Source organism: Armigeres subalbatus, chromosome 2, assembly GCF_024139115.2.
Source record: "Armigeres subalbatus isolate Guangzhou_Male chromosome 2, GZ_Asu_2, whole genome shotgun sequence".
In the NCBI taxonomy this organism is placed as follows: Eukaryota; Metazoa; Arthropoda; class Insecta; order Diptera; family Culicidae; genus Armigeres; species Armigeres subalbatus.
The window spans coordinates 223,482,224-223,496,926 of record NC_085140.1 but is presented as its reverse complement, the minus strand read 5'-3'; the positions used below and the strand labels follow the sequence as shown (position 1 = coordinate 223,496,926).

Sequence of the window (14,703 nt, the reverse complement as noted above, 5' to 3'; positions counted from 1 at the left end):
TAGCAGTTGCTTCCAAATGATATGGAAAATATATAAAATGTAATTCACACCTGCTTAAGGTGATTATAGAATGAAGCCCGTGGTGAATTCAAAATTTACCACACGTTTATTTATATACATTTCCAAAAGCCCAAATCTGGGCGTAATAGTTTTCGAACAGTGCCGAAACTCAAATTATGATTGTTCAGCATAACTAAGCAAACGATCTACCATTATTTCCGCCCCATTGGCGTTGTGGTTCTTTCATCTCGTGCTCTTGAAAAAAAAATATTCGAAAAGCACGTGGTTTACAAAATGGCCGATTTCTGGCTTCATTGTATAAGGTACAGTGGGGCAAGTGGGTAAAGGAAATCGTATATTTCATGTTCATCAAGTCATAAAAGTTGGATATATATTGAAATTGATCATATTTATGACATAACGAATCATCTATCCAATCTTTATATGCCTGCGAACAAGATCTTTGAAAAATACTTTTAGGATACAAAATATTTGGAAAACAAAAAAATCGGTTTCAATTTTTCACTTGCCCCACATGTGGGGTAAGTGAAAAAATGATTTTAAAAGAGGATTTTTCAATATAAGAACACATTTTCTGTTCATATATTTCATGCAAATGATAATTATACTGAATAGAACATAACTGTGATCTGTTGTGATGCTTTTTGGCAGTTCATGAAAGTCAAAGGGCACTAGAGTGCTTCCATTAAATGATTTTTATGTTTTTATGTTTTCTTTGCCTGATGCTGCTCGATCGATCCTCAAATGATAACACTAACTAGAGAGCGTAGACGTTTCTTCTGGTTGTTCGTTTTGTGTCTGCGGTATTGGAAGTATACAAATTTTTGCTGTTGGGCGAGTAAGCAGACCTGATTTAGTCTGCAGCATAACGACCCGTACGACTCCGTCTCGTCCTGGATGTAGTTCATGATTCCGAGCAATGGGCCAACGCATTGGTGGTTGATTTTCATCCACGATAACAACTACTTGATTTTTCTTCACTTCTATTGGTGGTTTGATCCATTTGCTGCGTGGTTGAAGGGAATGCAAATATTCCACGTGCCATCGTTTCCAAACGTCCTGAAGCATTTTCTGAATTTGTTGCCATTGGTACAGTCGGTTCATCGGAATGGAGTCGTACTCAACGTCTGGGACAGATTGTAACGATGATCCAACAAAAAAATGGCCCGGGGTTAAGGCTTCGAGATCTGTCGGATCACCTGACAGTTTCATTAACGGTCGAGAGTTCAGACAGCCTTCAATTTGAACGAGGAGTGTTTCCATGTCATCGAAAGCTAGTTTCCGGTCTCCTAGCACACGCACGAAGTGCTTCTGTGCCGATTTGATCGCTGCTTCCCACAGACCTCCAAAGTGGGACCCGCGAGGTGGGTTGAAATGCCATCGAATACCAATTTTTGAACATTCACCAGCAATTGCATGCCGAAAGTCGTCGGCTTTTAATAGTTTGCGAAGCTCATGCGCTGCTCCAACGAAGTTCTTACCGTTATCAGAATAGACATCCGTGCACAAACCACGGCGAGATATAAACCGCCGAAAAGCTTGTAGAAACTTTGCTGTACTGAGATCCACAACTAATTCTAAATGAACCGCCTTTGTACTGAAACAAACGAACACCGAAACGTAGGCCTTCGGCGGTGCATCTCTGCGGTGACGAGGTTTGAGGTAAATTGGACCCCAAAAGTCGATTCCTACAACAGAAAATGGTCGTGAGGCATTAACACGTTGCGAAGGAAGTTCGGCCATGATTTGCTCGATGGCTTTTGGTCTTGCTCGGAAACAGGTAACACAGTTGTGGACAATACGTCGGATCGTGTTTCTTCCTCCTAAAATCCAGAACCTCAATCGGATAGTGTTGGCAAGCAACTGATGTGCTGCATGCAGAAGACGTTCATGTTGACTTCGTACGAGTAGTGTCGTGAACGGACGCGATTCAAAAGGTTGTGATGACCGATCTATTCTTCCTCCGATTCGAAGAATTCCGTCTAAACCAATCAACGGATGAAGCCAACGGAGTCGAGAGTGAGATGGAATCGGTTGATGTAGTTCTACGCTTCTTATTTCTTGCAGAAAGGCTTCTCTTTGTACTAATCTTACAAGAGCTAGTTCAGCATTTTGAATTTCCAAAGTAGAAAGCGGCAAGGAAACCACTCTAACATTTGTTGCCAATCGTAGGTTTACCGTACCGTCGCCAGTAGGCAGCAACGTGGAGCATGTGCTGATAGTTTGAAAAACGACTGACATATTCTTCGATAAAAGATATTGATGGAGACGCAGTAGTCAATGAAACTTTCTTAGCTTCCTTGGCCGCTTCGGGATCTAATTCCCCACTAAATTGCTTGGTCCAGGAATCCTTAGCGTTTTGAAGCCACAGTGGACCTTCCCACCATTGCCTACATTGGATTAAATCTGTTGCTGGTAGTCCTCTAGATATTGCGTCAGCAAGATTTTCGTGACTAGCGACGTAGCTCCATTCACAGTGTTCAGTAATTTGCTGGATTTTTGAAACGCGGTTACCAACGAATGTAGACCAGGTTGAAGATGTCGCATTGAGCCAACATAGAACAGTTGTAGAATCCACCCAAAAATATGCCTTAATATCGATTTTCAGAGAGCTGGAAACCTTGCGATAGAGCTCGGCTGCTAGCAATGCACCACACAACTCCAAACGGGGAATGCTTTGTTGTTTAAGCGGTGCGACCTTCGATCTAGACGTGAGTAGAGCAACATTAACGTCCCCTGTTGCATTTGATGAGCGAATATAGGCACATGCTCCATACGCAACTTGGGAAGCATCCGAGAAAAAGTGAAGTTCTGTTAAGGTAGAACTAGGTATTAAAACAAATCGGTTGACGCGCAGCTGGTTCAAACGAGGTAGATCGGCACAGTATCCGATCCAGCGTTGCTCCATGTTCTCGGGTAACTCCTTATCCCAGTCATATGATTTGTTGTTGTCATCCTTAAGACCCCAAAGCGCTTGCATAAAAACCTTAGCAACAACTACAACAGGACCTACTAGTCCGAGAGGGTCAAACAACTTGGCAATATAGGAAAGTGAGCTGCGTTTCGTAATGTGCGAATTTAGCTCGAAAGGTGCTTCAGGAACAACATACTTTAGCTGGTCAGAGAAGGGCTCCCAATGCAAACCTAAGGTTTTGATGTGTTGGTCCTTGTCGAAGTTTACTGACGATTCCATTGCGCGGTTTGTTTGGCTAATCCCTTCAATAACTTCAGGGCAATAACTGGCCCACTTTCGAAGCTGCATTCCAGCTGAGTTAAACATGGAAATCAGCTGATCTCGTAGGTTGATTGCTTCGGCAACGGTCTTTGCTTCAGAAAAGAAGTCATCCACGTAAAAATCTTTGCTAGCGGCTTTTGTTGCGAGTGGAAAATGTGTAGCCTCATCATGTGCAATCTGCTGCAATACACGTGTAGCAAGAAATGGAGCGGAAGCTGTTCCATACGTCACCGTCTTTAGCTTGTAGGTATTGATGGATTCCTCTGGCGACCGACGCCAGAAAATCATATGAAACCGGCTGTCTTCTGGAGAAAGTACTATTTGTCTATACATTTTAGCAATGTCTGCGATAAGCATAATTGGATAGAGGCGGGATCGCATCGTGATTGCCCTCAAATCTTCCTGAATAGTCGGACCTACTAGCATTGCATCGTTTAAAGAAATTCCACTTGAACTCTTGCATGAAGCATCAAATACAACCCGAACCTTTGTGGTGCTGCTATCCTCACGAAAGACCGGATGATGGGGAAGAAAGTACGCCGGCCCGGATGCTATTTCAGTTACGTCAATTCGCTCCATGTGTCCTAACTCCTCATATTCATCTATAAATTTCTTGTATTCCTCCGCCAAGTTCAAATCTCGGCTCAAACGATTTTCTAGTAAATGGAAACGGTGAAGTGCTGTGCGTCTGTTACTTTTTAGCTTCTTCAGGGTATCTTCTTTGAACGGTATGTGCACCATGTATCTTCCATCTTCGCCGCGGAAAACAGTGTCGGTGAAGTACCTTTCGCAGTAAGCTTCATCAGCAGATTGAACTATTGTTGAACCATCCTCAATTGCCCAAAAACGCTCCATGCTACGTTGTATATCAGCAATAGTAACAACATTGCTTGCTATAGGTAGTCGAGATTGATTCTGAGGCGTTTGTGTTTTGCCGCTAAGTACCCATCCGAAAACGGAATTGATTAACAACGGAAGGGATTCACCCAAAGAAATGCGGCCTGCAACATTAAACAAGTCGAAGAATATTTCCGCTCCCAACACAACATCAATTGCCCCGGATTGGTAAAAGGACGGGTCTGCTAACTGAATTCCCGTAGGAAGTGCCCAGCAAGATGCGTCAATGGAAATGGATGGCAGGTCTACTGTGACTTTAGGTAGAACGAAGGCTTCGATAGTAGCGACGTAATTAGAAACTTTTGACCTTATTGTGCACTGAAACTTGTAGTGAACTTCAGTGGCAGCTGCACCAATCCCTGAGATTGGCAGACTAACTTTGTTTCGTCGAACTTTCATTCGTTGGAGTATCCGTTCCGTTGCGAAGCAACATTCGCTACCCGAATCTAGCAAAGCTCGTACAGGATGATGAACCCGTTATCATCTACAATAATTACAATGGCTGTGGCCAGAAGCACTTTTGTTCTAGCTCGCTCAAAGGAAATGCAATTGGTGATATCCGTGTGTACCGCTGGCGTTGATGATACCTGTTCACTGCTACCTTCTTCCTCGCTTGATTGAATAACTAACGCTGGTTGAACTAAATTGGCTCCCTCTGATTTGGTTGCATAACACAACAGTGTATGGTGTCGCCCTCTGCACTTGCGGCAGCTGCTCTCCGATTGGCATTCCTTCGCCATGTGGCCTCGCCGCAAACAGTTTCGGCAGAGTCGATTGCTTCGAACTACTTGTTCCCTTTGATCAACTGTCATTTCAGAAAATTCTGAGCACTGATATAAGAAATGTGAACTAGAACAAACTGGGCACTGGCGCGTGCTCTGTTGTGACGCGCTGTAGTTAACTGAACGCGTTGGGTGCGACTTCTTTGTTAATGCTGACATTTCTGCTGAATTGTTCCATACCGTCTCTAAAACGTTGACTCGACGCTGAAGAAACTCGACCAGTTGTTGAAATTTTGTTGCTTCATTTTCTTCTGCATATTCCTCCCAGTCCCGTCTCGCAACTGCATCCAATCGTGTACTAAGCAAGTGTATCAAAAGTACATCCAAATGTTCCGTTTGCTCTCCTAACTGCTTCAGTATTTTCACATTCGACTGGAACTTGTCAACTAGCACGTGCATGTCTGCGGCATTTTCACGTTTCATGCAATGAAATTCGAACAACGATTGAACGTAAGTTCGTTTCAAACGTCGGGTGTTCTGGTAGTGGCTCACGAGTAGATTCCATGCAACGGAGTACTGTTCATTGCAGATGGGTATAGTTTGAATCAACTCTAGCGCCTCTCCGGTCACAGAGGATCGTAAGTAATAGAATTTCTGAATAGTCGGCAAGCTTGTCGAAGTGTGCACGAGCGAAACAAACAAATCATGGAAATTCAGCCATGTCTCAAAATTCCCATCAAAAATTGGCAGCTTGATATCAGGCAGCTTAACATGCTAGACTTGATGTGTGTCCGCAGTGGCCGCCATGGGTGGAAAATCATTGTGGTTTAGTTGGAGCAGCATACCTTTGGACTTATAGTATACCCGTTCGATTTTCGTTCGTTCTTTTAGATAAGCTTCCAAGACATCGTCGTCTTCTTCGAGAGTTTCCATTTCACCTTGCACACTGTTGAATTCCGACCATAATGCGATGAGGTTTTCTAACCGTACGGATACTTCCTGCTTATCTCTCTCAGCTTGATATTTGGATACGAATGACGCGATTCCGGACATCGATGAAATAATACTGCGCTTGCGGTTTTTCAAACCGCGAATTCTTCTCTCGGTCGCACGCCACGGAGGTCTGACTGGAAGAGGCTAAATCATGGCTTGCTGCTCACTGAATGACACGCTGATGTGTGAATCTATTATAACACGCTGAAGGCATTTTACTCGAACCCCACATTTCCCTTCTTCTCTCATTAAAAAAACGCAAAAAAATCTTCTAGTATAGGATGCAATGCTTGTTTTCTCCTGGGTTATTTAAATGCGACGAAAGCGAACATCGGTTGCAGTTGAGCAACCGGTTAACTCCATTGAAAACTGCACACCAAAATAAACTTGATTCAACATCATGGTTTTGATACCAGAATAAGGATTCAGAGTGTGGGCTCCCAAACTGTGGGCCGCGAAAGATAAAACGTGATTCATACTTTCGTTGGATGATTAGAGAACAACAAATTTTTGAAGCCTTCTTTTGTTTGTCAAATACAATGACAATTTCTTCCAAAAAACATTCCAAATCTTACCCAAATGCAATCCAAAACTAAGCGGCGTTGAACTTCATTACTAATAAGATTTAAGAACAGCCTAATAATGATAAGAAAATTCATGCTAATCCAAATTCTCAATCCAAACTCAATTCATATCTAATCCAAATCCAATTCAAATCCAATCTAAATCCAATCCAAATCCAATTCAAATCCAATCCAAATCCAATCCAAATCCAATCCAAATCCAATCCAAATCCAATCCAAATCCAATCCAATCCAAACCAATCCAAATCCAATCCAAATCCAAACCTAATCCAAATCCAATCCAAATCCATTCCAAATCCGTACATTTAATCCAACTTTTAGTTTCGCGTACGGTACACCATCAACCAACCATCAACTAGTATTGCTAGCCAATAACTCCAAACTAATCTTACGCATAATGGATTCGAACTTCCGAATAGCTTAGAATAGCGAATAGCAAATTCCAAGATTTTTGCTCCTACAGGTAATCCCGCTATAACTACATTCCAAGATAAATTTCTACATAACATATTTGGCTTTCCGAACAGTTTCGAACAGTACAGCATTGAATATTTCTCCATTTCTCTCAGATTTCGCTATAAAATAGCTCGACTGGTAGTCTCATGTACGTTGCCAAGTGGCTTCATGTAATCTAAATTTGTTTTAATCAAAGTCAATGCTCGCAGGACTTTGAAATTTTCTAGATCGTAAACCATTTTCCGTTGGTCTTCCATACTCACCTTGTAGTTTCACAAACTACAATACAGTCAAACCTCCTTGAGTCGATGTTCTATGACTCGATATCGACTCATGAAAGCAAATTATGCCTTATCAAAAATATTTTCTGGATTACTGGGATGGTCTTCTCGAACGGCTTTCCAAGGATTTGCTGTTCCACATCTCGATATTTCCATGAGTCGATGGTCCCTTCAATATCGACTCATGGAGGTTTGACTGTACATTTTTTCGGCCACCTTTCAGACACGCCTTATAGTTTTCTAAACCACAAACCAATTCCACCGATCTTCCAGACGCGCATTGTAATTTTGCAAACCACAAACCAATTTCTTACGGTCTTCCATGCGAGGCTTTAATATTCTTCAAACCACAAACCATTTTCCGACGGTCTTCGAGACGCGTCTTGTGATTTAACAAACCACAAACCAAATTCCGACGGTCTTCGAGACGCGTCTTGTAATTTAGCAAACCACAAACCAATTTCCGACGGTCTTCGAGACGCGTCTTGTGATTTAGCAAACCACAAACCATTTTCCGACGGTCTTCGAGACGCGTCTTGTGATTTAGCAAACCACAAACCATTTTCCGACGGTCTTCGAGACGCGTCTTGTGATTTAGCAAACCACAAACCATTTTCCGACGGTCTTCGAGACGCGTCTTGTGATTTAGCAAACCACAAAACCATTTTCCGACGGTCTTCGAGACGCGTCTTGTGATTTAGCAAACCACAAACCATTTTCCGACGGTCTTCGAGACGCGTCTTGTGATTTAGCAAACCACAAACCATTTTCCGACGGTCTTCGGGACGCGTCTTGTGATTTTGCAAACTGAAATATATCACTCGTCACAATTTAACCACTTGAATTCAACTCACCTCATGAAATCAGCGACAGGATCCAAAAATTCGACTGGCAGGATCGCCAAAATGTGGGCCCCTAAATGGCCGGAACGAAGTTATGACGGCGACTCCCCGTGGATGAGTGTGCACGCCGCGGAGGTCTGACTGGAAGAGGCTAAATCATGGCTTGCTGCTCGCTGAATGACACGCTGATGTGTGAATCTATTATAACACGCTGAAGGCATTTTACTCGAACCCCACACTGACTACAGGCAGTTCGATGCCTTGTACTATTTATCCAAGTTGGATGCTCGTTTATCTTGTAGTAGTCGTTGGTGCCGTAGAATCGAGCAAAAGGCAGACAATAGCTCGTCAGTTGATCTCAATGTCAATTATTTGTCCAGTATTCATAAATGACCGAGCGGAGATAGTGGATTCCGAAAATGTAGAGATTTGTGTCCAGTCGCAGTCGTCCATGCAGATTACACCGACAGATGTTTGACGATCCCGGAGGTGATGAAGAAGAAAACATGAACAAGAAAGGACGATCTTGTAGCACAATTTTAGAGTGTTTATAGATTGAAACCGCACTCACCTTAGTGAGGCATCGATAATGCCTTGTATGCTTCTTTGTCAACAACGGTGAAATGGCGAGCTCGCCATAGAATCCTGATATGAAAGCACTTGGATGATGGCGCTTTTTTTAAGGTTTCACCAGCCAGAGTGGATTACTCTCGACACTCTATCCGGTTCGAAGGACCATGTTTGATAGCTCTACAGCATTGCAGACTTGATGTTGATGGCAGTTTACAATTTGATTATTTCGAGTTTTCCTTAGCAGCACAGAATCACCACATAAACTGCAGGTTCATAGGCTTCTTCACACAATAGTAGTTACACATGTTTTATCACATTAAACACTATTAAAATTTTATTTAGTTCAAGCAACATGCACTTTTATTCTAAATAACTAATAGCTTTTACTTAATTTATTGCATATTCCTAAATTATACTGAATTTCGACGATAACACGATTGATGGCTACAACGTATACAGATTACGAACAACGAAGACCTTAACGATTTGTGCATGGACGCACACCCGACGTCGATAGTGGATCACTTTGTACTGTCCGATCTGTTGATGATTTACTCGTCGGCTGTCTTTCGCACATGTAGTGGCGCTTGCAGGCATCCCAATCCATATCGGGACAGCGTTGCTGGACACCACAGCCAAACAGCTGAACTGATCGTGTGTCTTGGTATTGTTTCCTTGCAGCTCTTTCCTACGGCAGAGTGACCAGTGTCTGTTGCAGACTGTAGGGAATTCCATGCAGATCGACCGATAAACAAATGAATGAATCCGATTGCAAACACAAGCAAAGCAATAAAATTTATTTTTTATTTTTTTTGATGTTCATATCAACATTTTTGTGGCTGGAATTCAAAACTACAAAGAAAACCAGCTTATCAATGCACTAATTGAATATGTTATGGAAACCAACATAAAAAAATATTAGTATTTATTGACACGCAAAACAACTTGTGCAAAAGATAAACTTGAAAGGTTAATAAACTTTTACTCTCGCATGTTGAAATGGTTCATTATTTCATGTTTTACTTATTCAACGCATTGATTTGAAAGGCCTTGTATGATTGTGAAGTGAAATTGAATAATTCTGTGCTTCATCAGTGAAATACTTGCTTTTTTTCACGTACCCCATTTACCCACTTACCCCAATAATGGACTTATTTTGATTTTTAGTGTCAAGCACATAAGGATTTGTAACCTTTTTATTATGGAATAGATAAAATACTTATGAAGGGCTATGAACCCGAGCAAAGCTTGAGAGCAAAACGATAGCTCGTTTTGATGTTGTGAAATCGCCGAATATAATTACTTAATTTGATATCTTTTTGGTCGTTTTAACGGTTAAAATAACAAAATGTATAGCAGAAAAATCTTACTTTGACATCAAATCGAAAACTATTCCTTCTATCGATGAGAGCAAATCGAAGATATTGGTTCCGATGAAAAAATAAGTACACAGTTTGATATAAGATCATACAATTTAGAAATCTACAGCAAAATGAGATCAAAATATGTAATCAATCATGATGATTCATATTTGAAAACAAATTATGATTTCAATTTGATGTCGAATTCAAAATGTGTTTTCTATATGCTCTCGTTATGTTTTCAGACTTTGCTCGGGAAAGGTCTTTGGTTAAGTATTTACCAGGCACTTTTTGAAATACATTTTTTCACGACTTTTAAAAAAAAACTTTATTGAGTGTTCTCTGCAATATTTTTATATGACTACTCAAAGGCAATGCATTTGCGTCGTTTTGAACTACTAAATAACACTAAGTTTGCATAAATTGCGTTGAAAAGTAAAAAGTTTTCATAGGTATTGCCCTGGGGGGCATATTATACCGCCTTACCCTGTATAACACTATGGGGTTCTGAGTCTTCTATAAAATTCCGCTTTTGGAGTGAAATTATAGCCTTATGGTACAACTTCGTTGTAAGAAAAAGGCAAGAACAATCAATAATTGACAATTTAGTTTATTTTAGGCTGGAATGCCAAAAATGTCCTCAAGCTAATCGCTAGAAATAGAGATTTTGATCCTCAAACCATTTTGTATGAAAATAAGCGAATCCGTTATAATTATTTCCGGGGGTGTATTAGAGCCGATGTCCAGTGTTCACGTAGTGTCAAAGCTTCGTGCATACGGCATTTAAAGGACGCAGGTGTGTATCGGGAAAAGGCGATAACGCAGCGTTGCCACGCCGATGCACACCTGCGATATTTTAACGCTGCGTGCATATGGCGTTGAGAAAACGCTACGTGTGCATCGGTCCTAACAGCGTTTATCTAAGAGAACGATAATTTTGAAGAATACTTTCAATCTGCTTTTTTGTACGTTGTCCGATTAGAGCATTAATGAGTTGTCTTCAATTCTGGTATTTCCTGTAGCTTAGTTTACCTTTTTTTTTCATTCGACCTTCTATTTACAGATTGAAGTAAATCCTATTGAAAGGGGCACTATATTTTCTGATGAAATACGACCGTCCGATCCACGAAATGTCGGACCATGTGGAGGATTCAGCATGCAGTATGCGTGTATGTGCGATTTTCATGCAGTGCAATACAGGGAAGAGGTCGCTTGGGACATCGATACTATTTATCTTTCGCATGACAATCGTATACTTAACCTAAGAGATTTTGATCATCTGGAACAAAAGGATTTGACAGCTATCGTTTCGGCATTGGAGTATAATACATTCTTTAGGGGTTTAAAAATAACAAATACGCGACTTTCAATGGAAACGATTGAAAGGATATTACACGTTTTGAAGCGGTCTATGTGGCTAGAGGAACTTCATCTTGAGGCGCTTGGATTACGGTAAATATAATACAACATAAGCTGTATCAATAAATCACAAACAGTTGCAAGTTTCCTATCTGCTGCCTATATCTGGGCGCTAATTTATAGGGTAGGATGGGGCAAGATGGGTCGCCTAAGGCGAACCTTCAATGTCTCAAAACAAAAACATTTTATTTCAACTTTTTAAAATGGATCCATAAAAATAGCTCATAACTTATAAGCCAAGAATATGGAATAACGAAAATTCCACTTTTTAGTTCATTTTGAGTCAATAGTAAAGTCTGGTATTTATTCAAAGGACGTATGTGATTTTGTAAACAAAGATTCAAACGTCGATTAGTCCGATCTGATAGCACTCTCACGCAAACCATCACCATAGACAGATAGAGGGAGGTTTCGGCTACCTGTTGGTGCTGTTGGTTTGCGTACGAGTGCCATCAGATCGGACTGATCGACGTTTGAATCTTTGTTTACAAAATCTAATACGTCCTTTTGAATAAGTACCCGAGAAGTCTATTTTTCTGTGAATCAAAAAGTAAGATGGGTCAAACAGTTTTTATTCACAGTATCAAATTACACACATCAAGTTTATTACCAGTGATTTTATGTAAATAAAATGGATTTTTTAGCTTTTGATGAACCAATGGCTATACGTTTCGAAATTGTCTGAAATTTCTTATGTAATCAAACCGTCCGTGTCCGCTTTCTTAGAGACAAAAATTATAAGCATTAGCATTGAGCATTTCGCACAAATTCGTATGTGGTACAAGCCTGGACTATTGGATGAGGGATAATAGATCTGTCCTGGCCACGTCCTTGCAAATGCTGAGGAAGGGGAAGGGTGGTTAGTTGAACACCTACAGAAAGATTCAGAGAACTCTACAACCTTTCATAGGTGCCTCTATGTGGAATGGAACCCACGACCTCCTGCTTATTAGGCAGAAGCGGTAGCCACTAGACCACCGAGCTCGTCACTTTCTTAGAGACAAAAATTATACATTTTTAATAAACAAATTAACATCATTTTGCTCAAAGTTACCCTAAAAATGATTATATTAGCACCGAAAAATATGGACTGCCGTTCAGTATATGCTGAACCATCTTGCAACAATTGTATGTTGGATTGTTTAATTTTCGATCAAGATTATTTATTTTAAAGCAGTTAGTACAACATCACCTACATTACATATGGCCCATATGATGCTTTCACAATATTTTAAAAGATGTTTTGAATTTCACATAGCTGAAAAATATTTTACCTTGCCATACTCTACCAAAATAATATTTTATCCTCCAATCGAGTGATAATAATATACGTGAGTGACAATAATATATACACTGCTCAAAAAAGGCACTGACCCATCTTACTCCGTGACCCATCTTGCCCTACCTAACCAAACGCGCGAACAGCAGCATAAAGTTAACCGCCAGAAATTTGTATGGCGAAAAGCATCTAACCCGGATTTTCTCGAAAGTAGGGATTTTTAAAGAAAAAATATTTGGTATTAGTTGTGGGAAGGTGTTCTCTACTATGTTTACCTAATATTCTTTCGATGAATATGTTTTAGTTTCGAGCTATTAATCCATAGATACATTTTGCCATACTCATTCCAGAAAGTTAGCTCCCCCAGTGTGTGGCTGTAAGCACCCTCAAAGCAGGTAATTCCATGTATCGTCCTAACCAATATCAAATTTACAGGTCGGATTTTATTCACAAGCTGTCAATATCGGTCATATCCAACTCAAACCCTGCGCTGCGATCAATTGATTTAAGTCACAACCTGATAGAGGACAAAGGTGAGTATTACTCGTTTCAAACTATAGGTCAGAGGTTCCCAAACTTGTTGGATATGCGACCCACCTAGCAGAATCCCAAATTGCTTGCGACCCACCAGTTACAAATGCATTGATTTTTATGAATTGGATAAAAATGAGTTGGCGTTAGATAGAACAAATCATAATAAATTGATCCCATCATTGTATTTTTTTTTAATTGGATGTGGAATTTTATTGGATTTGGATGGAATTTGGATTAGTTTTGGGTTGGTTTTGAATTTGATTTAGATTGTATTTCAATTGGATTTGGAATTTAATTAGATTTAGATTGTATTAGAATTAGATTTGAATATGATTTTGATTGTATTTAGATTCGAATTGGATCAAATTAATATTGGTTTAGATCGGAATCAAATTATATTTGGATTGGATTTGAATTAGATTTTGATTGGCTTTAGATTGGATTTGGATTTGAATTAGATTTGATTCGATTCGAACCTGTCATAAGACGAGTTTATACATTGAATTCCACTTATCTTGACAGATACGTATTTCGACCTCAACAGTAAGGACGTCTTCAGTGTCTCGTACTTGACTCGACTCGTACGAGACACTGAAGACGTCCTTACTGTTGAGGTCGAAATACGTATCTGTCAAGATACAATTAAGTGGTGGAATTCAATGCGATGGTATAAACTCGTCTTATGACAGGTGAAAACATTCCACTAAAAAGCTCAAAATAATTTTCGATTCGAAATTAAATTGGATTTCAATTTGTTATGGATTGATTTGAAGTAGATTTGGATTGTATTTGGCTTGGATTTCAATGCGATTTGAATTGGGTTTGAGTTTGATATGGATTGGACTTGAATTAAATTTGGATTTGGATATGAATTAAACTTGAATTGGATATGATTTGGATTGGGATGGGATTTGGATTGGGATGGGATTTGGATTTGATTTAGATTAGTTCTGGATTGGGTTTTTGATTAGATGTGGATTGTATTGAACTTCATTCTATTTGCCATTTGCACAATGAAAGAAGGTCATTGACCTCGTCAAGTTTGTTGTTCTCTAATCATCGAATTATTACTTAGATCGCTATCTAAAAGCTGGTATAGACTTGTGGGACAAAATAGTGTCAAAGGTATAAATCAAGATTTGTCTTTCACGACCCACCATTGATCTGCCTACGACCCCCCTGGGGGTCGCGACCCACAGTTTGGGAACCCATGCTATAGGTTATTTATTTCAGAGAAGTTTCGTTAGGTATACAGTGACGAAAAAACTAATCGCGGTTAAGTGGTTTATAAACAAAACCCAGCAGATCTCAATTTCAGCAATAGGGGTGATCGGGGCAATATGGGCCACCTAAGGAAATCGTTCCGAAAAGCGCTGAAAAGCTCAACAAATCATCATTCAAATGTAATTGACTTATACTAGGGAGTGTTACCTTCCATATTATAACGATGAATAGTGAAAAAATGCGTTTGTAAATTGTTAGAATGCACTTTTGAAAATGTATTGA

The 14,703-nt window shown here is 40.1% G+C and overlaps 1 protein-coding gene across 9 annotated transcripts in view; it reads left to right on the top strand.

The window, feature by feature from the left end:
• Positions 1-14,703, top strand: part of LOC134211756 (F-actin-uncapping protein LRRC16A) — a 190,551-nt gene that overhangs the window by 46,584 nt on the left and 129,264 nt on the right. For all 9 annotated transcript variants that reach the window (XR_009979086.1, XR_009979085.1, XM_062688948.1 and 6 more), the window contains exons 6-7: positions 11,029-11,417; positions 13,099-13,196. Coding sequence is in view for 7 of the 9 variants with exons in the window: in XM_062688948.1 (XP_062544932.1) it covers positions 11,029-11,417; positions 13,099-13,196 (487 nt within the window). In the remaining 2 variants the exon portion in view is untranslated. The remainder of the gene's footprint in view (positions 1-11,028; positions 11,418-13,098; positions 13,197-14,703) is intronic.